The sequence below is a fragment of the Drosophila nasuta genome, chromosome 2R (genome assembly GCF_023558535.2).
Source record: "Drosophila nasuta strain 15112-1781.00 chromosome 2R, ASM2355853v1, whole genome shotgun sequence".
Classification (NCBI taxonomy): Eukaryota; Metazoa; Arthropoda; class Insecta; order Diptera; family Drosophilidae; genus Drosophila; species Drosophila nasuta.
This window is the reverse complement of record NC_083456.1, coordinates 12,267,034-12,291,813: the sequence shown is the minus strand read 5'-3', so window position 1 is coordinate 12,291,813 and position 24,780 is coordinate 12,267,034. Positions and strand designations below refer to the sequence as shown.

Here is a 24,780-nt window from a genome sequence, read left to right as displayed (position 1 = left end):
CTCGTCCGCATCTTGTTTATGCACGCGATAAAATTGCTGTTAACAAAAAGAAAAATTCACTCTGTAAAAATAACAACAACAACAACGAGAAAAAAAAGCCTTGAAAAGCCGTTGCCACGTTTGCGGTCGCCGTTGTTGGCATTGTAACTGGGCCTTAATCTTAAGGTAGCATCTGCTGACGGCTGACGCTATTTTTTCCCCTTTGCTCCCATGTCACTGTTGCTGCTTCTGCTGTCCAGCAGCTTCTTCAATGGCATCTCATTGTGGATCGTCTTGGCCCTGCCCCAAAACGGGGGGAGGGGCGCAGAGTCTTATCAGCTTATAAGTAGCAAAAGGCCTAGGCCATAAATATTGCAAGCAAAAGAATAAGCAGCAAGTATTATGAATGATATAGGGACAACATTTATAAAAATTACTCCAACCAACAGCAGATTATAATGCTGGGCATTCAAAAGAATTAAAAGACAAAGGCTGAAGTGAAAAGAAAAGTTGAACAAATGTTTATTCTTTATGTGCAAAGTTAAATGACCAAAGATTGGAATAAATCTTGGGAATTAGGAATGTATTTATGAATTAAATTGAAGTCTCAACTAAATTCGACTTCAAATTATAATATTCTCTAATTGCAATTCATTGAACTTGAGCTCTACTTCTAGATAATCAAAATCACTTACTTATATAAAAGCAAATTGTAAAATTAAAAGTTGTAAATGGTTTTACTATTTATTGTTTATTCGTGGAAAGTATTAAAAAGTTACAAAATCAGAAATGAAATAATGAAATGACAAACTAAGATAAAAATAATTCAGATTTAGGCATGAATTATATTCAAGAAATTAGTTTTGTATGTATATTTATTTATATCCTTGAATTGCTTTATTTTAATGGAACTTAAACAGGTCTAAATATATAAAAGTATTCTGAATTACATAGGCAAAACATTTATATAATTAACTAGACAGAAAAGTGAATAAAATGTTCATTCTTTCTATGTAAAATTAAATGACTAAGGGAATTTAAAATTATTTATATTCAAGACATTTTAGATAAATATAAAAATTAGTCTTTATTTGTAGCCTAAACAACAGCTTTATTTTATTGCAATTAATTGAACCTAAGCTGTACCCGCATAAAGTCGAGCAAACATATTTATCTTAGGAAAAGCGCAGCTACTTTTACAAATCCATCTAAATATATTTTCTCACCTTTCTTCTCATTGCAGGTAAGTCAAGTGGTTGCTAAAGCGTCTCAAGTGCGATGAGGGAGGCAATAAATCGCAGCAAATGGCGTTGGAAACTTTTGCTTTATGTGTGTGAGTCTTACGAGTGAAAATAGAGGGGAGAATTGTGGGCGGGGGGATGGTGGGAATGAGTGAAGATGATCTCAGTACGATTTGTTGACGCTTTAAGTTAAACGCTCCCCGCGGCATCATAAAGCAGGCAGCTAGCTAGCTGGCTGGCTGGCTGGCTAGCAAGGAGGAGCACTGAACATTTAAGCGCAATTTAATGGTTCAATGACATAATGAATATGCAACATGCTGCTGCAACATGCGCACCAGACAAAGAGGAGAGACAGAAAGAGAGAGAGAGAGTGAGTTGCTGCTAATTAGCTGCATTCATAATTTTTGTGCACATTATTTACATGCTAAGTAGAGGCAGCTGTAAGGACACTGCGAGCGAGCAGACATTGAGAGAATGGGGCAGAAAAACCGCAAAAAAGACTGAGAACACGACAACGTTGCTCCATCTCCTCAATTTTTGTATTGTCGTTGTCATGGCATTGGCTCCTTTTGCAACAAAAGGCTGAGCCGCGTCTCGCGGCAACCTTATTTACAGTTATGCGCCGCATTTGCAAGCTGTAAGTTGGAACTCTTACAAGTTGCCACAAAAAAAGAAAAAGAAAACACAACGGGGGGAAGACAAAAAGTGCAACACAAAAGAGTTGAGAAACAAATGCAAAGTCGACTTTGCGAATACACTTCTTCCAACTAAATTAACATTATTTTGAAACTAAGCAAAAGTACCGAAATGTTAGTGTATTGAGCAGCAGAAGAAAAAGTCAAAGTCTCGGGGCAATGCAAGTGAAAAGTTTTTAATTGAAAAATTTAAAGTTTATTTTTAGTTTTTTGTTATTGAACAGCGGCAGCAAATGGAGCAAGTTGCAGTGGCAGCAACAAAGTTGCCACCAAGTTTTTTTTTGGCATCTTTAAGTTTGAGGTTAGGTTAAGTGGCGACCCCGAAAAAGTTGAACGAGAGCTTAAAAATTGCTACAGAAATTATGCGATGCGACGCGACGGCAGCGCAGCGGGTTGCAGCTCGTTTGTTGCAACAACTAGCCTCCGCTCTGTTGCTGCCACTTTACTTAAGCGGCTTAGCATGCGCCAAAAGATTGTGAAGCTCTGGCAGGCAGAGGCAGGCTCGTAAATAATGAAGCGTTCGCTTCCACTCCTTCAAGATGTAGAAGAAGAAGAAGAGGAAGGTAGCAAACACTTTGAAACTATGTGTAAGTCTTTACCTGGTTAAGTTTTCGCTGTGACTTACAATGATGTTCTTTGCACAGAGGGCTTAAAGCGGGGACGCAGTCGAGTAATAAAATTCGCACATTAAATCGATAAAATATTTAAACGTTGCTCCGCCGCGGCGCTATCAATTTTCATTTTCATGTTTGTTATCCTGGCGCCAGACAGACGAGAACCGAACCGAACCGAACTGAGTATTGAGTGGCCCCTAGACATCATACTGTTTGTGATTTATACATAGACGACTCCCTGCAAAACAGCTGATGACTGCCTTGGGGGGAGGCTTGTGTTCTTTGGGGTCAGACGCGCTAATTACGCGATCAACTCTCCGCTGCCACGCCCCCATTCGCTTAGGTGCGCCTTCAAACATGACAATGACTAGACATTTTCATTCATTCAGCATTTCATTCAACTTTATGGCTGTCTGGCTATAATATGTTACTTTTATTTTTCAATTCCTCAACTCGTTTGCGTCCTTCATCCTTTTTGCTCTGTCTCATCGTCTAGTTATTTCTCTCTCTCCGTTTTTTATGGTTTGTTTTGTCAACTTTTAGCTCGCATTGTTTGGCCAACGTCTGACCGAGCTCTGACATAATCCAGACTGTGGAGAGGGGAAAAGAGAAACTCGCTTTTTACGAATATTTCAAAGTTTTTCCTTTTTTCATTTTTGTGTGTTGTCGTGTCCGTGTCCGTGTCCTGCAGCGAGGAGCAAGCTGCCTTTGCAATTAAGCATCCTAACTGCAATTTGCATAATTGCTCAAGCTGCAGCTTGCAACTAATTTTTAGAGTCTGGTCTGTGTGGAGAATGCTTTATGTGGAATGCTTTTTATGAGCAAGCACATTTTTTATTAATCTTCAAAATTGTATCTTTAATCAATACTTTTTAAAGGTATTAAATAGTAGTTGGAAGATTGTAAAGATTATTATAGTAGTAAAGAAAGAATGAGAGAAATGGGAAGAACAAAGTGTAAGAATAATTCGAGTGTGACCATCTTTCAGTAGGTAATTGTTGCCAAATAAGAATCTTACTAATGCTGATTATGATAACTTTTTACTTTATTTTATAAATATAATTATAAGCATCTATTTCATCTAGTTGCGTCTATTAAAAGCAAGAGAGAAAACATTTAAGTGTGACCATCTTTCAGTTTGTAATTGTTCCCAAAATAAATATTTTAATAATAATAATGAATCGGATAACTATTTGCTTTAATAGCTTATATTTCTGATTATTATTTTAAAGCGTGGCATCGAGTTTGTCATGCGATATTGTCAAAATCGATTATTGACAGGCTTTGGCAAAATGTGTCTCATTGTTTATTGTTTAATAATAATATTCAAAATGAAGTTTTGTTAGTCACAATGCGCGACAGTCGCCAACGAAAATATGAGACATACTCAAACACACGCACATATATATATATATATATATATTTACAGCGCATTTGATTGTGGCCATAAAAAAGCATTGTTTGCCAGTTGTCAATTGCCATTTTGCCAAATGGTTTTTCTCTCATTTTTTTTTTTAAATTTGATTCATTTTTTGTTCGTATTTTGATTTTAACTGCCGTTCATTATGTTGTCTGTGCGCTGTCTCACTGTCAAATTAACTTTTGAGTTGAAGTTACCAAATTTGTAAATGCGCCGCGAGACAAGCTTTTAGGCCACAGCGACAGAGGGACTTTAGCTGCATGTGCCACACCATGAGATGGCAAATTTAATTTGAGTTTTGAATATGATACTTTTTTATTTCTTAATAGAGGTTTATGCGAGTTTAATTGCCGTGCACAAAAAGGTTTTTATTATATTTTAATTGCCTGTCAGCACACGCCCGCTGCACACACAAAACGGGAGCAGCTCTTTTAAGTAAATAATATATGATTATAGTTTATCAATTTTGAAAAAAAAAAAACTGGTTGTGCAATTTTTCTATTCTATATATTACTCATACGCCTCATTCTCCGAACTCAACTTGGTCAAAAAACGAGACAAGTCGCTTAACAATTTTTGTGTGTGCGGCTGCTGCAACAAACTATTGCACAAAAAAACGTGCCACGCATGTCAGTCACAACAACACAGCACAACACACAGACAGAGCCGCAGACATTCGAACGCCCATTTGATTATACACGCCACACGTCGTCGTTTGTTGCACTTTAAGGTAAATGCACTTTGCGTTGCATTCGCATTCGCATTGCGTTATGTCTTTCGGTGTTGTGTTGTGTGTCTGCCTCAGCTTCAGACGCTGCCAAACAGTTGGGCAAACAAATTGTTAGCCTCAGCTGCCGGGCAAAAGTTTTATTTGAAATATTTTCGCATTATGCGACAAAATTTATGACTTTTAATTAACCATCCAAGCACAACTTTCAATTTTGTGTTAATATTTGCATATTGATTAAAGTTATGATTGTGAATCAATAGCAAAAGCAACATCAAAAGAGTCGGCAAAAATACTCTGCAATTATAGCCAAAAAAAAATAATTGCAGACAGTCAGTGGTCTATTCAACTGTCAATTTCTAGTTAGCTAAAAAAAATTCAAAAAATATTTGAAAAATAAATAATAGATAAGAAAAAGCAAAGGCTACAAAAGCAAAAAAATAAATAAATGAGACACACACGGATGGAAAAAGCGAAGCCTTGAAGTGCACACAGAACGTGCCTGGCATTTCATGGGCCGCATGAATGAAAACAAAGCATTGATGTATATAGCTCCCTTCATCCGTCTCTCTCGCTCCCTTTATGACACCCCCACCTACCTATGGCATATGGCAAATATTTAAAAATTAAAAACCAAATGCAGACACGAACGCAAAGTGGAGCTTTTGCCCCTGACAATCAGACAGCCAGTTGGTTTCTTCTCTGTCCCTCTGTCTGTCTGTCTGTCTGACAGCTTGTCTATCTGTCTGTGTGTTGGCATTTCCTAGAGTTCTTAAGCCCCCCTCGCTTACCGTTGTTGTTGCTGTAACCTTGTGCTTTGTTTCAGCGGCCATTAAACCACACATACATATAATAGTACTTGTGTGTTTGCTGAACATATAAAGCTGCCCTCCCCAATGCTTCTACGATTTCACTGTCAATATTGCGCATACGCCATGTATTCAGTTGTATTTTTGTTTTATTATATTTATATTTATATTATTTTTGTAAGCAGCCGTTGGCGTTGATTTTCGCAGCCACATGCAACGCAATGCAGCTCTCAGTTACAGATACTGAATAAACGCATAGAACGAGGGTGGTTTAAGGAGTAGAGGAAAGCCGTGAGTGAAGTGTAGAAATGTTGTAGGAAAAGTGGAGTCGTAAAATAGTTAAGGTTGTAGAAATGACAACTGTTAGTTAAGACAAAAATATTGTGAATTGTTATGAACGATTATATATATTTTGAAATAGTAAAATAAATTTCAACTTCTCTTCCACATAAGTTACTATGAATTGGTTTGTGTCTCTACCATTGGTTTGGTTTTTGACTGTTCCTAAGTAAAATCTTCAAATCTATAAATAAACTATGAAATTGTGAGGTTATTAAATTGACAGTTTTATGTATTTGATTTATATTTTAACAAATTTTATTTTAATTTTTGTTTTTAGATCTTACAACTTTGCAATTTCTAAGAACTTTAAAAGAGTTGTATATATCTCTTTTTATATTTATATCGAATATAATGAAATTTGATTGATTCTACAAACTCTATGAACAACATTCGCTGAGTGCATCTAAACTCACAAGCCTATTCATACTCGTACTCACACTCAAACACAAACTCAGTCTAGTCGCACACAGTTGTGTGGCACTATTCAATGAATCTGTCCTTGGCAAAGTGCATTGTCGGCGCGTCGTTCATTCGCCTGCTGACGTCGAAGTCGCAGTCGAAGTCGACAGTTGCCTTAGTAGTATATAGTTGCTGGCAAGCTTTTAGTTGAAGTTTTATTTTTAAGTTTTTCGTTGTTTTTTTCCTCGGTTTTTTGCGTAATTTATTGACTTGGAGCGGTTATTTATTGACTGGGCGGCTGTTTAACTAAAAAAACTTCAATTGCGCACGCACTTTCTAAAAAAATAACAGACGCAACAAGAAAAAAAAAGTTCAGCACAAATTAAAAAAAAAAAAATACGAATAAATATGAAGTAAAAGGAAAAAAAAAAACGTTTAGCAAATATTGACGAAACACAAATTTAAACAAAGCAGCGCGAAACAAGACACATGCATTGTGTTGTTCCAGGGCTGTGAAAACGAAAGTGTTGTTGTTGTTATTGCTGTTGTTGTTGCTGTGGCTGATACGCAAACACGCGCCAAGTGGGTCACTTGAGAAGATCAGCTGTCAGAGAGCTGCATATATACAATATATATATTCATATGTCTCTGTTGAGAAGCACTGCAAATTTCAGGCTCAAGGCTTTCCATGATTTAAACGCCTTCAATTTTTCATATTTCTTTCTTTCGTTTTTTTATCAGCAAACATGCAGCTGCAATTGTGAACATGGGAAGTGGGGGAAGAATAGCACTTGAGTAAATAAAAAAAAATAAAAGCGACACATTCGTGTCTTATCACAAGTCTCAACTTTGCCTCACTCATTTACATGGGTTTTGAAAAGAAAGACGCGCCTTTCATTCGCTCGCTTGGCCCCCTGACATATGCGTACTTATTGTTCTCTGTAAATCGTAATCGCCACTTATAGTAATATGGACAATCTATCAATGACATTATGCGATTTGAGTTCGGTATCAATGCCTTTGCTTTGTTGTTAACAAATTACGAGAGAGGCCTTCGCCAATTGACATTTGCAAATTGAATGAATGTAATTTCAAATCGCATATCTTATTGGAATACGATACTAAGTGCCTCATAGAGACTAGACGAAATAATGTTGTGACTAGTTGATCGCTGTCGAACTTAAACAAGTTTTGCTATTTGCTTCTTTTGCAATTTCCAATTTAATCTTATCGCCAACTAAAGTGATAATTGTTTCAGTTGTGTACAAATCGTTTTGTAAATTTCATTTGCTTTCAAGTGTTGATAAATTTCTTTTAAAGCCATTTTTCCACGTAATCTTATCTGCCAGCGAATGATATTACGATATTAATAGCACTTAAAACATTAAACTACTTTTGCTTTTAAGCTAAATGACTTTTTTGGCGCCACAATGTAAGCTGCAAATTGCTAAGCTTTAATGAGCTTTTATTTTGCATATCGAAGTGACATATTTGAATTTTATTTCATTTTTTACACCTTAATCTTATATGAAAGCGAATGATGTTAGGCTATTAATAGCATTTCAAAATATGAGCTCAATTTGCTTTTCAATTTAATGAGTTTTTAGCTGTTACAATTTAACCAGCAACTTTCTAAGCTTTAATGAGCTTTTGCAGCTTTTAGTTTGCATATTCATCTCGTTTGCAAATATTAACTAAATTTTTAGCTTAAGTTATATGGACATTTAATTAGTTACGTTTAGCTGAGCTTAGTGAATGCCAAATCGTTTTTTATATTTTGGCGCTTAATCTGCAAAAAGGTTTTCGCAATAAGCTTGGAAAAGATTAGATCGCCGCACCTGCTGCTGTCTGCTTTTTGCTTGCAATTTGAATGACGTTTATTTATATATTTTATTTTTCTGCTGATAATTTTTGTTGCCACGCCCAGCTATGTTTAACCTTTAGTGGCCACCCACTGGCCACAACTAAAAAAGAAAAAACAACAACAAAGCGCCAAATTTCACATGATTTATAAAAAAAGGGAAACAAAATGAGCAAACATTTTTTAATTATTATTCTCACGGCGCAAGTTTTTTGTTTTGTTTTTTTTGTGCTGCTTTTGTGCATTTGTTTTTGCAATTTCAGTTTCGTTTTCGATTGCAATTTGTTTGGTTTCCTACTTTGGGCGACGTTTTTTTTTTTCGTTTCATTCGTCTTTATATTATTTTGTTTGCTTTTTGTTGTTTATTGCTTTGCCGTCGTCCGACGATTTTTGTCAGTTGATCTTTGACACATTTTGGGGTGCGGCACACGTTCGTCTCTCCCTGCCCCAAAATGTTGCTGTGTGCTACAGTAGGTGACTTTTTAGCTGTCGCTTCACAGTTGTTGCTGTCGCTTTTGATCGCTTATCGCCAACACAACAAACACTGAGACACAGAGACAGTGAGACAGAGACACAGACACATTTTGCCTTCTGCTGCGACATGTGCACGTAGAGCGAAAATGTTGCTTGATATTGACGGCATGTTCCTTGTTGTGCCCGATTAATTGCATATTAATTTTCGGTACCGATCTTGGCACGTTTCTTACGCCAATTGGGTGAAACGTTAACCAAAAAAAAAAGCAGAGAAGAAAAAAAACAGCAAGAAAAAAAACTTAAACCTCAAATAATCATAACAATAAAGCGTATTTAAAATTGTGTGCGCGTGTTTCGCCTTTGACGTGGCTGTTTTTTATAATCATTTGCCTACATACACACACACACACACACATGTATATATTTCTCTATATATATATCTATGTTAATCGCACCATATTGTAGCGTGAGAACAAACTTCGCCTCGGGGCGCACTTGCAATGTGCAAAGTGGATAGTTTTTTTTCTTCTCTTGTTGTTTTTTCAATTTTTATTTATTTTTTTAATTAATCTCTAAAGCACCTGGCAGCAACAAATTGCTCAACTGTTTGAAAAGGAAAGCGGCGATGCGATGCGTCGCTTTCAGTTTCAAATGTGTGCAACACGCTCTAAAGGCTGCACGTTTTCGTGCCACGTCCACTGGCACAACGACAACGACCGTTTCAAAAGGAGGCAGCAGCAAAATGGTTTGTGCAACATCATCTTCATTAGCCGCGCGCTTCCCTTTCTCCCTCTTTCTCTCGCGCACTCATTGTTGCCGCCGTCGTGATCGTCGTCGTCGTCAGCAACATGTTGCTGCTGGCTGCTGGTTGTGGCGCCCCATTTCGCCTTGCCGCATTTTGTTGCCAACGGCGGCAGCCGTCGCACGTCTTAACAAATTTTCAACGTTGCAAATAAATTTATTTTTGCTACTGTTACAAGTTACTTAAACACTTGTTGTTGTTGCTGTTGCTTTTGCACAATTTGCGTTTGTTGAACCTTTTGTTGTTGCAGAAATTAACTTGTAATGTATTGTAGAAAGCGCACTGAACCACTGAACAAGTGGGCAAGTGGGCGTGTCGCGCCTCCAACTTTTGCTACATTTTCAGTTAAAGTTGCCGTTGCTGATTTGTTGTTGTTGTTGTTGTTGCTGCTGATGTTGCTACTTTTCTTGCGTTCAATTTGTGTAATTATATTCAAATTTAAAACTATGTAAATTTCTTACAAAATTATTTGCATTTAAATTGCGCTAGTTACAACAAAAGAGACAGCAACAACAACAATAACAATTATTGTAGATTACTTGGCAAAAAAATTTAGCTTGAGCTTTTTGTCTGTTGTTGTTGTTACTGTTGTGGGGGAGGGCGCTTGAAAAAGCTTGAAATGAAATGAAATTGAACTTGTTGCCCACACTCGACACCCCAACACCCACACACACACACTCATAAACACACACACAGATGGCAATCGAAAGCGCCAGGCAAAGTGGAATTGGAATTGTTGACATCATACATTTATTGTTGTTTATGGCTTGGCAATGCATTTAGCTAGAATTTCAATGCACTTTTAAGTCAACTTGTTAACAGTAAAAAGCCACAACGACAACAAACTACAATTAAATATAGCTTGTATTTGCATTTGTTTAGCACATTTGTCTCTAAATTGTTTGCTTTAACTGATGATTCATTTACAATTTCATTTCATTTTTCTTGTAACTTAAATATCAATAAAGAAATTAATGAATTTATATATTGATCACAAGTTTTTCAATCGTCTGAGCTGCACCTATATACATGTAAATTTCAAGCATTTTAACTTATTTATGATACATTTGCATAATGGAATTACAAAAGATTATTATTAACTTTATAATAATGCATTAGCGTTGATCGATGATGTCGATCTGTCGATTTGTATAGAGGAAATGCCAGCGATTCTCAACGGAATAGAAATAAATATAAACGATTTTTTATTATACTTTTTGTGTTATCAACTTCCGCTTCTATATATTATTTACATACTTTGATTGTTTACTTTTTCGTTCAAGTATTAGTCATGTTAACACTCAATGTGTTGCTTTTCTAACTATTATACTATTATTTCTATTTCAATCGCACAAATTTATTTTCTTGTTTCTACAAACGCGCCTTTGTTGGGGTCTCTATAATATTTTATCTTATTTCAGTTAGCTTTGCTTTCCAACAACGACAACAGCAATGACTGCTGCCTTATCGTTCGATACATTTTTGTTCTACATAATATATTTTTTTTATAAAAGCGTACAAATCTTAATTAAATGCGCCTTGTTGTACAGCAACACAGAGCGAGAGAGAGAGAGAGAGAAAGCAAGTCAGCAGCGATTCGACGAGTTCTTTTCTTATGTCATGATGACGACAATTCCGATACCGATTTCGATTTCGAGCTTCAAGACTTGTTGAGTGCACATTATTGAACTCTGCCATAAATACAGCTGAACCTAGTTAAGAAGAGAAAGGTTTTCTACAGGGAAAAAGCATGTTTAATACGGTTCGTCGTAGTCAGTTTTTACTGTGCTGCTGGCGTAATTAGTACTTAGTTCATATCTCGAGAAATGACCATAAGAAATTTTCGCTTGAATATGAGGGGCAGCTGTTTTCACTCAATTTTTGTTGTTTGCGGATTTTTTAAGTGCTGCGACTACAAGTTACTTGTAAAACAAGAAGATTTTAACACTTAAATACCCTCGAAATTTTGGAGTGAGGGGTATAATGGAAGTAGTGAAGTGTGACAGATTTCAAAATAATTTAAAACAACTTTATTTAACAATAATAACCCTAAAACACAAAGATGTAATGCTTAGAATATCATTTAAAACTTTATATTATATAAATAAAAATAATTATGAAAAGTACAAATAATAAATATAATGATAATACCAATAATAATAAACAGTAATGTTGTCCAATGAAGAAAGAAAGAGAAGAAACTTTTTAAATGCAAAAATAATTATGCTCTTTATTTTTAAAAAGAAAAAATAAAAATCGAATGGTCAAAATATAATCTTTGATTAAATGATCAACAAAATAAATATAATTCTCAACTAAACATAATTTTTAAAATCGATAATGTAATATGCGATATGTTTCTAGTAAAACTAAAAGCTCTAAAAAATATAAATAATCATATTCTACATGCAAGCCAAATTCTAAGAACTAAAACTATATTTAAAATACTAATAATAACAATTTTAAAATTTGTTGTCTTACAAAAATAATTCAGAAAAACAGAAGCTTAAAAATAATGCGTATCTCATTTACATAATGGGTATTCTTTAGTCTAGTCTTTACATTTATTTTAATTTAGCCCTTTCCTGTTTCTAGTTGTTTTTTTCTATGAGGGTCTGGAATTAATTGTGCCGCTTATCTGCGTTGCTGTTGCCACATGAAAAATGCCCTTTACTGTCATAATTTTAACAACAATTACCTGCAACTGAAGCAACAACTTGAGCTTGGTTAACTGGCCAACTGGCTTCTGGCTGGCTGGCTACCTGCGGCGTTGTATCTTTTCGTCGGTATCTTAATAAGAAATCTCTTGGTAGCATATAAATATCGCTTAACATGTTGTTTGCCACTAGGGCTAGGGTTGGGGTTAGGGAATAGGGCTAGGGCTTTGTCCCAATCCCAGCACTTGCCACATTTTCATATGAATTTAATTTAATTTTTTTCTCGACTTCTACTTGATTGTTGTTGCCTATCTCATTTGCATGTTTTTCACTTAACAAACGCGCGTTTTCACTCCAATTCACAAGCAGCAAACCGCAACTGCGGGTGGCCCAAAAATGTGTGGCGCCCAATCTGAGTTTCAGTTTTATATTTTTTGTCGACCAGTCTTTTTCGCCTGGCCCTGGCATTTGATATGACCAAAAAAAAAAGTGTTGGCGGCGCTTGACATTTGATGTGTTTTTGTTGCCGCTGCCGCTGCTGCTGAGGGTGCAACTACAACAAACTGGCGACAACTTCAGTTGGTCTTGCGTGGGCAAAAGAGTCAACCAGCTAGTCAGCCAGCATATGTTTGTGTTGTGCTTTGAGCTGGTTTTGGTCTAATTATGCTGACGTGCTGCTGGTCAGACGGTTGCTCGATTGAATGACTTGTTGTATTTCGTAGTCGGCCTAATGAATATGAATTGCCACCTGAGAGAGCAACGCACACAGATCGCCTTTGCCTTATCAAAATGCATATGTTTTGTCGGCCATGCTAATTTATGGAATTCTTGCAAACGTTGCTCTCTTCTTGCACTGCTCAGTCAGCGTTAACTAATTTCGCCCCTCCCCACCCCATCTCTCTAAAGAATTTTCACGCCAACGCCCCATTATAGCCATTGACAGTGTTGTGAGTCAGCCAAAATGAGAGAGAGAGAAAAAGAAACAAACGTTTCGGGGTGTTTGCTTTTGTGGCTTGACTTTTGTTTTATTGTCTAATTTGCAGCTCAACTGTGCGTTGACTGACTGACTGACTGACTGACCACAGACAGACAGCAGCTAAAATGAAAATTACACAATTATTATTGGGCAAGGCGAGGCAGCAAAAGCAACAACAACAGCTTCGACAATTGCGCTAACTGCTGCTCGAAGTTCGACGAGCGTGCCATAAAAGCCTTGAATTAATTAAAAATCTAAGCCTATGCCGACGGTCATAAATAACTAGACAGCAGCAGCAGCAAAAGCAAAAGCAACAGCAGCAGTACCTAAAAATAATAGTATTAAATTAAAGAAAACAAATCAAAATAATAAGCGTGTCAAATTGACACACGCAATACCCTATAAAAGACGACAAGAAAAAACTATTTTAGTTCATCTTTGAAATTTAATTTAATAACAGTCATTTAAATTTATTAAATATATCTTTAATTCAATTTGAATTTTATTTCAACATGTAAATTGAATTTAATATAACTTGTCATTCAAATAAATGTATTAAATACTTTATTAAATTTTGTACTGCAGTTGACTTTTAATTTAATAAAATTTCATTTCGTTGTAACACTCAAATTGAATTTAATATATGAACTTGTCTTTTAAATAAATGCATACAATTTGTACTGCAGTTGACTTTTGCCTAATTCAATTTTAATTTTATTTCCCTATTGATTTGCATTTATTTAATATTGAGTTACATTTTTTACTGCAGTTGACTTTAAACCAATTTAACTTCAAATTTATTTCCTCATTAAAATCAATTTAATATTAAGTCAAATATTTACAGCAGTTGATTTTTGCCTAATTTCATTTCCGAAATGATTTAAATTTATTTAATATTTTTTTACTGTTCTTGACTTTTAAGTAATTCAGTCTTAGTTTTAATTCCCTACTAATTTAAATTCATTCTTTACTACAGTTGACTTTTAAGTAATTCAATTTTAATTGTATGCCTTTATGAAATATTGTTTGAAATTTGTGCTGCACTTTCTACCTTCTGCTAATTAAATTTCAATTCAAAATGCATTCAATATACCCCACATAAAAGTATTTCATTGCTGGGTGCGCTTGTAATGAACACAACTAGACATGTTTTGTGTGCGCTGAAATGATTGCAATTAAAATTTCAGTTTGCTATATCTATTTATCTATCTATCAATGTATCTATGTATCTTTTGGCGCTGTGTAGTCCAATGACACGTCTTGAAAGATATTTGGTTGGTTGGTTGGAGGCAAATGAAAAATGTTTCATCGAGTTCTTGCTCTTGTTGTTGTTGTTGTTGCTATTTGCTCTGCAGTTTGCTCTGTTGTGGCTGTGGCGGCGGCGGTGGCGGCAAGTTTAATTGAATATATAAATCACGCGTGTTCTGTGCTGTGTGTGTGTGCATTCATAGACAGATCACAGACATTTTTGCCGAAGTTACCCCAGCAGAGCGAGTTGCCGATAGATTTCTGCGGCATGCTTCGAAAACTTTTTTTTGGGCCTGTCATGTCATGTGTCAGTTGTTAGTTGGGGGCGACTAAAATGCGAGAGAGAGAGGGAGAGAGAGAGAGAGCGCGCGGTGAGCGCCTTTGTTTAGCATCTCAAATAAATTGCTACAAAAATATTGGCAATTGGAATTAATGGCCAAGAAAAAACTGTACTCAAGTTTTGTTGCCTAATTATCATCTCGGTTTGCTTTTTTTTTGGGCCAACGCCCAGCCAGCGGCAAATCTGTATTGAGTTCAGTTTACTTGTTTCTTGGTCAAGTTATCCAAAGAAAAAGAGTGCCGCACACTGACAGCTCAATTTGTTATGTCATAATAGATACAGATACAAAGATACAATTGCGCATCTTTGACTTGACTTTTTGCGGCGTGTTTTGCTTTTCGCTGTTTGCTCACACAGATCGTGCAAGATCTTTTTGGTTAAAGATGCTGCTGCCAGGTTTACGCATGAGAGTTGCGTTCATGTCGGGTTAGACTAAGTACTTAATTTGTGAGTTGTTGGCCTGTTTAAATATTTAACGGCAATTCCACGAAATGCTTTTGAACTTCGCCTAAACAGGCTCAAAAGAGAGAGAGTAAGAGAGGAGAAGGAATAAACTAATTAAATGTGAGCTCAGCTTTGGCAACATGTTTGGCATTAATTAAATCAAAATCAAACGATTAGATGTCTGTCTGTCTGTTTATATGTCTGGGCCTCGACTAACACGTGTAAATGAGCGTCTGTCTGGCCATCGATATGTGTGTGTGCTTGGGTTCGGGGTTTGTGTTGGGCCAACAAACAAAACTGGCGGCAAACACAAGCCAGACAAACAAAACAAAACAAAACACAACAAAACAGGCAAAAGTCGTTAAGCTCTTTGCACTGCAATCGCAAATATTTGCGCAAATCTTTGCAGCTCCCACAGGGACACAAAACGAGCTATCAATAATTTAACGCACACACACACATGCAAGGCAGTAAAAATATTAATTAAAAAAATATGTAAAAACTGCAGCATTTTAATTGCAGTGCGTGTGGCATGAGAAATGAAGAAAAAGGGATCAAGTCGCTAAAGTTGTGGCAATAGACAAGTCTGTTTGGCATATGTCTCTCGTTTCTTCGTATCTATGACGTTGTCTCGTTTCTGTTATGCCTGAACTTGCAACCGCAACACGCGAGCTGCGGTTTTTGTGGCAACTTTGGCAGTTGCAGTCGCTGCGTTGTGTTGTGTTGTGTGGTGTTGTGTCTATAACAACATAACACTACTAACATCAAATTGCATATTTGTCCAAACTAATGAGACTTTTCACAGCTTGGCGCGCCAGTTTCTTCGCCACTCTGTCTGTCTTCTGTCTGCTTTCGGGGGGCAACACAGCGTGAAGTTGTCCACAGACACCGAGTTGCATACACGAGTCTAGTAGAATGCATTATGGGAATTTTGTGGCATTTTCATTAACAAGTTTCGTGTGTGTGTGTGCTCCACACTGTTGTGTCTCAGTTTTTGTTTTAGTTTTTTTTTGCGGCAATTTTAATTTGTTTGCGATTAACACGCAAAGCGTACTAAATTTCAAGGCATATGTCTCACACATGACTCACACAGATCTCTGACGATGAGAGTTCGTTTGTGTGTGCTACTATTATTATGTGGCAACTTATCGCGCGATTGTATCATATTACTTGACTTAGTTAAATAGCTGCTAATCTCTTTGGTTTTTTTTATGACAATTACTTGCGTTTAAAGTGCGCGCCAATTACGATCGATCGAAATGGAAAAGCGATCGAATTGAGTTGACATTGACATTATAATTGAAAGTTAAAAATAATGTGCGAACAGCTTGGGGTAGAGATAAGCAAAATGGGGTTTGGTTCGGAGTAAAGATAGAGATATGGTATAACGATTGCTGATAAGTAGTAAAAAGATATAAATTTAGAATTGCATAAAAAGTTATTTAACACATTTTCCTAATTATAATCTAATGTGAATTTAATCTAATGTAAATTGATAGAAAATGGAACTATTTATTTAATTAGATGGAATTACAAAAAAAAAAAATGGAAATGGAGAACTGTAAGATAACCGATACATATTTTTAATAAAATCCAACTGCAAAGTTAAAATATACCAAAATAATATACCGGAAAATACAAAAATATACCGAATGAAGTATTTGGTATATCCATGTGCTAATATTTTCATAATACCATAAACAGTACAAAACAGTGAAAAAAAAAAACAAGTATGAAATGGAAATGGAGAACTGTAAGATAACCGAGACCTATTTTTAATATAATCCAACTCCAAAGTTAAAATATACCAAAATAATATACCGAGTGCTATATTTGGTATATCAATGTGCCAATATTTTCATAATACCACAACCAGTACAAAATATACCAGATTATTTTCTTAAAATAATTGAATATTAGATAAAGTAATAGGATTTTAAAGCAATAAAAATACACAAAATTTACTATGAGAAAATATTCATATATGCAAAAAGCTAGGAACATAATTAAGTATCTAATAAACAATTCTAAACTATTATAAATACACCCAATTTAATAAGAGAGAACATTAGAATTTATGACAAAAAGTAGCTAAAGAGCTAATAAAGTTTAATATACAGCTGACTAGACAATGTTATAGATACGCACACAATATTATTGCAGACTTTAGCCTTTTTTGCATCTCTTCGGCAAGTTTTTGTGTGCACTTTTTTGTGTTTTCTTGGGAATGTCTATGAGTAGCAGCTGACGCAGAAATTTATTTTATCGCTTCAGTCATGGACGAAGCGAAGAATAAAGTAAATCCAAATGAATTTGTTGGTATTAAATACAATGCGCTGAGAGTGCCCCGCCTGGGTGCTTTGCAATTAATTAACGGCAATGAGAGATGTGTTTGTGTTTGTGCTGTGGCCATTGCTTTGCTTTTGTAGCTAGCCTTTATGGCACAACTAATGTGTGCTGCCTTTGCTTTTGTTTCTTTATGTTGCAGCAGCAGCTGAGCAGTAGAAGCAGCCGATGCTGTCTCGACTGGCCAATGTCTGGGCTAATTTTCTATTTATTTGACCACACAAAACACAGAACGTGTGTGTTGTGTGTGTGTGTGTGGATGCGTCTTGGGCTCAGCTCGCGTCTGACACAATCGCCTTAATTTATGAGTTTCTTGCACTTTTTGCAGCAACTGAAACTGAAAATGAAATTGAGCGCAAACTGAAGCCAGACTCTGACTCTTTAAACGTAAGTTAAAGTTTGAATTCGTGTGTTGCAAACCGCACCCAGAACTAGTTTAAATTGACTTCGCTCATCAACTTGGAATTGACTCTAATGACATTCACGTTTCTGTTTCTGTTGCACATTTCGAATGCCAATTGCCTGAGGCACACGCCTCAGTTTAGCTACTGGGCTTAAGCGAAAAACAAAAAAAAGAACTCCTTGAATGCATTATTTGTGGGCAACTTCTTGTGCGTGTTTTAACAACAACAATAACAACAAAGAGACGTTGAACTGATCTCATCTGGTGGCTTGTGCCCTGGCCTTTTGTGTAATGACTATTTTGCTATGATTTATGTGTCTCTATTGTGCTGCAAGTGCAAGTCTATTACTTTATGTTGTTTACTCGATTGAATTTTACTTTAAATACCCATTTGATTGTGGGTCGCAGTGCAGTCATTGTTGTTGGCTGTCAGCGCATTTTAATTAGCTCGTGCTCCATAAAAAAATGCACTATTATTATTATTGCTATTATCATATGTTAATACTAATTAATCAATCTGGCTTTGTACTTGAAGCAAGACACGATTGCGGCAAGGTTTAAGACTTATTTTCATAACTATCTATCTATCTATTTTCCAACACATTTCTCTGGTTTTGCAAAACCAGACACTTCTACGTAAATCACAGACTGTGTTGGCACAATTTACACAATTTGCGCAATTAATTGCGCTTAAATTATGAAATGACCACAAATTTTCGTTGGCTTAGCTTAGCTGCAATGCAATTTGATATCAGCTGAAGATTGCACCGCTCAGATATGGCTAAAACCGGGTTGCCGTTTGTTGTCTTGTCTATATTGGGGCACGGCAACAACAAACTACAGCAACAACCATTAATAAGCGTAGATCAGCAGCAGCACATTTTGGTTTCACATTACAACTAACAACTTGTTGTTGTTGTTGGTGCGCTGCCGGGTGAAAATTGTTTAAAACATTTAATGCCATTAATCAATTTGCAGTCGACAAACGCGACGCGCAACGTTTTCGTGCTCGATGCGCTGAACTGAACTGAACTGAGCTGAGCTGCGATGCCATTTTTGCGGTCAGTTTGTGGGAGCAACACTCGGCCAAAAAAGTGGTTGACCATTTTCCACTCCAAGCCAGTAAAGACTCGCTAAAGTGAACTGCATGAAATGACAAGAATTTAATGTAAGAGAAATGTGTAAAATTCTATGAACACTTCACAAATGAATGTGAATTGATAATAGAAAAGAAAAGTACATGAAAATCTCCCTTTTTCATTTAAATAGGCATAAAATATGATTAATTTTTTAGCGGAAAAGTATTTTTCAATATTCTTTTGTACATTCCCTTTAGTATTATTTATTATTTAGTTCAATTTATAGTCCAAACAATCGAATCACAATTCTCATAATATTCTTTTGCTCTCTACGCAAAAATTTGATATAAGTGAATGCTTAAATCAACTATTAATTGCATTACTTAAAAGTTTCTTCATCAACAAGTCATCACTGTACTTGCCTATGCAATAAATCTCATCAATTTTATTTGCCACAGCTGTTGTCTCTGAAATGCAATAGTTGAATGTGAGGGAAATTTATAAATATTTATTATATTTTGCTATTTATTTCTGTATATCATTTCACAAATTTATTTATTTTATTTCAAACTATTCTGTTTTCAATTTTCACATTATTTTCATTTGCTCTCTCTCTCTAAAATGCAAGAATTTAATGTATGGAAAATGTATCAACATTCTTTTGCTAACCTTATATTTACTTCTTTATTTATTTTTATATTTTTACTTCGTTTTATAGTGTCCTCATCAACAAGTCTTCACTGTGCTTTGGCTGTGCAATCGAATTACATTTCCCATCATTTTTATTTGCCCAAACATTTGCGCTCTAAAAGCCGCTCCCCTCAACTCAACAGCGACGATAGACGACAAAAAACACAAATTCGATTTAGTTGTAATAAATAAACTACACTTGCAAATTCGTAACTTGCTGCGCTCATAAATAAATTACTCACAATTTGAATATCATTTCCTCAACCTCAACAACGCCCCCTTCCTCCCGTCTTTGCAAACTGAAATGAAAGTGAAAAGTAAAATAGTAGTTTTGTATTTGTTATGAAGGGAAATGCATAATATTTGGTGTTTGTGGCTTCAACTTTGGCATTTGCGAGTGCGCAATTGTGAATACTCCTTTCCCTCCTCCACTTTGTTGTTTCCTTGTCGTCGTCTACTGCTTTCAAATTTGCAATGATTCATATTTGTTTGTGTGTGTGTGTGTGTTGTGTTGGTTTATCTAGCGGCACTTGAGGCAACTTGGCAACTTGCAATTGGCAGGTAGCCGTGGCCTGTGTTCGTTTGGGGTTTATAGGCCGACGTCGTCGTCGTCGTCGTCCTACTGTGTGTTGTGTATATCATTTGAAAAGTTCACGCCCGAGGCTTTGACTCTGCTTAAGAGGGGGGCGTGGCAGCGGCTGTCTGGTGGTAGCCCAAGTGCCAAATTTAATCAATAACTAGCAATGGAAATGGAAATGGAATTGCAATTGCAAACAACAGTCATCTAACAATCGCAGCGTCGTCTCTTTTCCTTTTTTCCATTTTTTTGGTGCTCGTAAACAATTGAAAATTGAAAATTGCTGCTGCTGCTGCTGCTGCGACCACCAGACACACAAAATTGATGTGAAAAACGTGAGGTGCACAGAGTAAAGCACACTCTGAGAGAGCACGAAAATTGTGTACGTCTATTTTGGTATTTCGATATTTATTTTATATGTATTTCAAATTTATTGCAAGGTGTGGTCAACCATAGCAACAACAACAAAAGCCACAACAACGAAACTCGACTGCAACAACGATTGCAATTAAATTATCAAAAATTCAAATCTTATGGCCAATTTTGAAGCACTGAGCGTTGCAAATATAAATCAGCAAATGGCATTTGTCGCCTTTAGTTATTATCCGTATTCGCATATCATTTGACATTTAATGGAACTCGAATTGGACAAATCATTAATTGCTGTGATCTATTGGCCCACGGAAGAGGCATACAAATTGTGCGAAAAACGAAAAAAAAAAAAAAAAACTCAGCATAGAAACGCAATTTAAATCACGATTTGTGTGTGGTGGCGCTCTTGGCAACAACAAATGTGGAATAAATATGCACAAAAGTTTATTTTAAAATATGCTTATGTTAACGCAAAACTTGTTTCGTCAGCTGACAACGGCTTGACTTTGACTTGACGACGATTGAAATTGAGTCCAAAAAAGATCCATAAAATGCGGAATCAAAGTTCGTTCGCATTTTTAGCTACCATTTAAAGCTTTTTATTTTATTTTCGATTCACATATTAATAAACATAATTTAACTCGTTTTGTCGCACGTTTGTTGCATAAATTGATGTGTTATTGATCACAAGGGAAACAAAAAGACACATTTTGTCAACACATTTCATACGCCCCGTTGTACGAGTCTTTTCTGCAGCTGTGCAGCAGCTGCTTCTTTTTCAATTTTTTTGCTTGCATTGTTTTGTGTTGTAATCGCAGTGCTTGCACCAAATTGAAGCATTTCACATTTTTAATTTGTACGTGATAGGGCAAATACGCTTGCACTAGTTGCTGCCAACTCGATTTCATCGTCTGGGGGTCGAGTTCCATTTTCGCTTCATCGTCGTCGTTGCTTTGTTTGTGCACACAGAAATTATGCTGCAGCAATTGCCATTGCTTGTTTTTGTGTTGTTGCTGTTGCTGTTGCCCCTTCATGTTGCATGCTAACGTTGGCAGACAAATCGTCTCTATTTTCTGTCTTTCTGTCTGTCTGCCAGCACTTAGCACGTGATTGAAAATTGCATCGGAATGAAGTGATTTGCAGCTGAAGCAGCAGCAAACCAATGGATAAAACATTGAAGCAACAGCAACTGCTCTTGTTCTTATTCTTTTGCAATTCATTTGGCATTATTTTTAGCTCAGCTTTGCATTTAATTTGATTGAGAGAGTTGCCTGCTTTTATTTTGCCTGCCAACACAAAAACAAAAACGAGAAAAAATCCCAGTTATTTTGTAGCAGTTACTCTTTGTCTTTGGCATTAAAAGCAAATTTACAAATTAGTGTGAAATTATGGCCAAAAGTACACACAATAAGAAACAACAGCAATTTGGGCAACAAGCAAACTCACTGGAAATAAAAGCCGCTAAAAAATAATATGCAAAGACAACAGAGATGCGCGTAACAACGACTTTAAATTACACTTGAAAGAATTTACAAACCGATTTTTGCTATTGCTCATAATCAAGTGACTTTTCCCAAAGACATTGCCGACGAAATAGATAGACAACAAGCCAAAAATAAGAACTGAAAACTATGATGAAAACAAATTGAGATATTAAATATTTACTATAACAAATTAAGGCTCACCAAGACCTACAGATGAAACGCACAGTTGATAGAAACAATAATCGCATCTGATAATCCAAACTATAATGTAAATCGCGGCAAAAATAATGTGCAACAAGTTTGTGATCAGATAGAAAAGTAAAAGATTTGTTATTTTCTGAAAAGAGAATTCTTACTGAATTTAAAATGATAAAGGAAATGTTTTCACTCTTACGAAAATGTTGCCAACGAGGAGCATTACGCTGCCAATGAGATGCAGCATGAAGCCCAGTCTTAAGAGCAACCAACACCAATTTGTGGGACTTGCTGCAAAGTTCTATATTGCTTATGATTCAAGAATATATATCGAAGCTCAACTTTACCTTGTCCCAAGCACATTCCAAGAAAGGTGAATAAGATTTCAACTATGAAAATGAAAACACAGGCAAGACGCAGCGGAATGAAGCAGCAGCAATGTGTAACAAATCGGTTGATGAACAACATCTTGTGTTGTGTGTATCGATTCGAAAACTAATGCGAAACTCATAGCCAAGTTGTGATGCCTCGAGCTCGAAAAAGCTAGAGTGTATGTGTTAAGTACACACAAACTCAAACTCAAACACACATAGGCACAACAAATTGTTGTGGCAAACGCAAGGTCAAAGTCAGCCGCTCGGAACCGTCAAAACCAAACAAAACAGAAAAAAAGGCCAGAAAAGCCTTGTATATTGTGTGTTATATGTTTAATATTCTAATTCAGCTTTTGTTCTCAGAAGTTGTGTGTGAGCAGTAGACTAGGTAGAGTGAGGGAGGAAGGGAGGAGGGGGAAGTAGGCAACTCCAATTTGACAAGACGAAGAGTTACCGCCTATAAATTACATACGAGCTCAGCTGGAGCTAACTCACTGCTTTTTGCGGGTGCTTGGCATTTAAATGGAGTAGACCGGAGTATGAGTATTGTGAGTCTTCTCCATATCTCTTGAATAAAATAACAATTCAAACAGCTTTTAATTAGCAGTCGCACAGCCAGCCAGCCCGCACAGAGTCGACGAGTAAATGAGAATCGACAGACGATTCAACAACTCAGTAGTCGTTGGCAATCGGCAACGCACGTGTTTTGGAAGGTCCCCAAAATATATATAATCTGAGAACAGACATTAAAATTCATTAGCCGTATTCTGCATATAATTCTCAATTCATTAATAATCAATAATAAACATTATCGAACACATACAATTTTACTTATTAGACCAGCTGCAAATAAACAAGACTATAAAACAATTATTTTCAAATATCAAAAAGTCATAAAACCTTTGCTACAGTTTCACACGCTCTCCACACAAAAAAAAACAACAAAAATGAGGCGTGTTTTGTCCTATTGACCCGGCCAACAAATAAGGGCATTAAAGATCACTTTGCTTTGGGCCAAGTTTTGTTCTCAAATGCCAAACTGAAATCAGTTTATATTGTTCAATTTGTTGAGCTTAAAGAACATCTCTCGGCATTACTTAATTGTGAAATTGCTTAATAATATATACAATTACAATTTTCGTTTCATTTGCCTGATAACTGAATCGTATGACTAATGTGAAGGGAGAGAGATAGCAAGAAAGAGAGATCGAAAGGGGTGAAGGTGGTGGCAGGCACGTAGACATACGGTCTGCTGTTTATTTCATACTTGCTATATATTTTTGCACGCTTTTGTTTTTGTTATATAATCGGGGTAAATAAAAATGCAATACATATTATAACATTTTGAGTCACTCGCACAAAAGAGTCAACAAAAGTTGCAAATATTTGTTTGGGAAAGCTGCTAGACTTACAGCTACCCTGCTTGGAAAACTTAAAAAAATTCTAAGTAAATGGAAAAGAATGTTTCTTAGAAATCATAGAATTTTTGATATACTTTGCTTTGATAGTATAGCAAGTTATTCTTTAAACCTAAGGTAGTGAAGTTACAATATAGCATATCATATTTAATACTTTTTGGTATATTTTGAAAGTAATAATATAAACATATTTTGTACTTTGTTGGTATATTTTGAAAGTAACACTATACATATATTTTATTCTTTTCGGTATATTTTGAATGCAACAGTATATAAATATACCAAATTAACATTCGGGATAATTTTCAATCGTTTTTGCTATTCTAAAAATAATACCTAACTGCTTTGTTTTGATCTTATTAATCTTTAAAGGTTGTCGAATGTCGAGCTAAGCAATCTTTCGCTGACTAAGAAAGTGATCAGAAGTTTATGGTTATTTCTACTATTGTTAGCAGCACTTAAAGTTCAGTTGGCTGTTTAAAAATAGGCGCTGCTTTTAGTGTGGTGTACTTAAATTTGGTGTTATTGCGCTAATTTATTCGATAAGCGGTCAGTGGGAGGCGTAGCATGCCACTTGAAGTCTTTCTCTCTCTTTCACTCTTTCACTTTCGAAGCTCAGCTTGTGGCAAACTGAAGAGATAACACATGTAGTTGTTGCTGTTTAAACAATTAAAGCAAGCGAAAAAAAAGCAATAACTTTTAATCTATTCAATGTCAAGGTCAGATGAGACACCAACAAAAAAATAAAAGAAAAAAAATGAATAAAATAAAATGCCAACAAAAAATTCGTTTGTTTTGCTGTCGACGTTTCTTT

General features: G+C 35.9%; 2 protein-coding genes across 7 annotated transcripts in view; one reads left to right on the top strand and one right to left on the bottom strand.

Moving 5' to 3' along the window:
* The window catches only part of LOC132787161 (headcase protein), a 107,646-nt gene that overhangs the window by 14,201 nt on the left and 68,665 nt on the right, over positions 1-24,780 (top strand).
* LOC132785506 (uncharacterized) lies at positions 21,029-22,664 on the bottom strand. 6 transcript variants are annotated; one of them, XM_060791633.1, is made up of 5 exons: positions 22,522-22,664; positions 22,374-22,465; positions 22,181-22,316; positions 22,033-22,117; positions 21,621-21,781 (listed from the first exon to the last, which is right to left on the bottom strand). In XM_060791633.1, exons 1-5 carry the CDS (start codon positions 22,640-22,642, stop codon positions 21,745-21,747), a joined length of 471 nt encoding a protein of 156 aa, XP_060647616.1. In that variant the 5' UTR covers positions 22,643-22,664; the 3' UTR covers positions 21,621-21,744. The 6 variants fall into 6 exon arrangements, with proteins under 6 accessions (XP_060647614.1, XP_060647616.1, XP_060647617.1 ...); XM_060791634.1 differs by having other exon boundaries at positions 21,621-21,766; XM_060791631.1 differs by lacking the exon at positions 22,033-22,117 and having other exon boundaries at positions 21,029-21,766.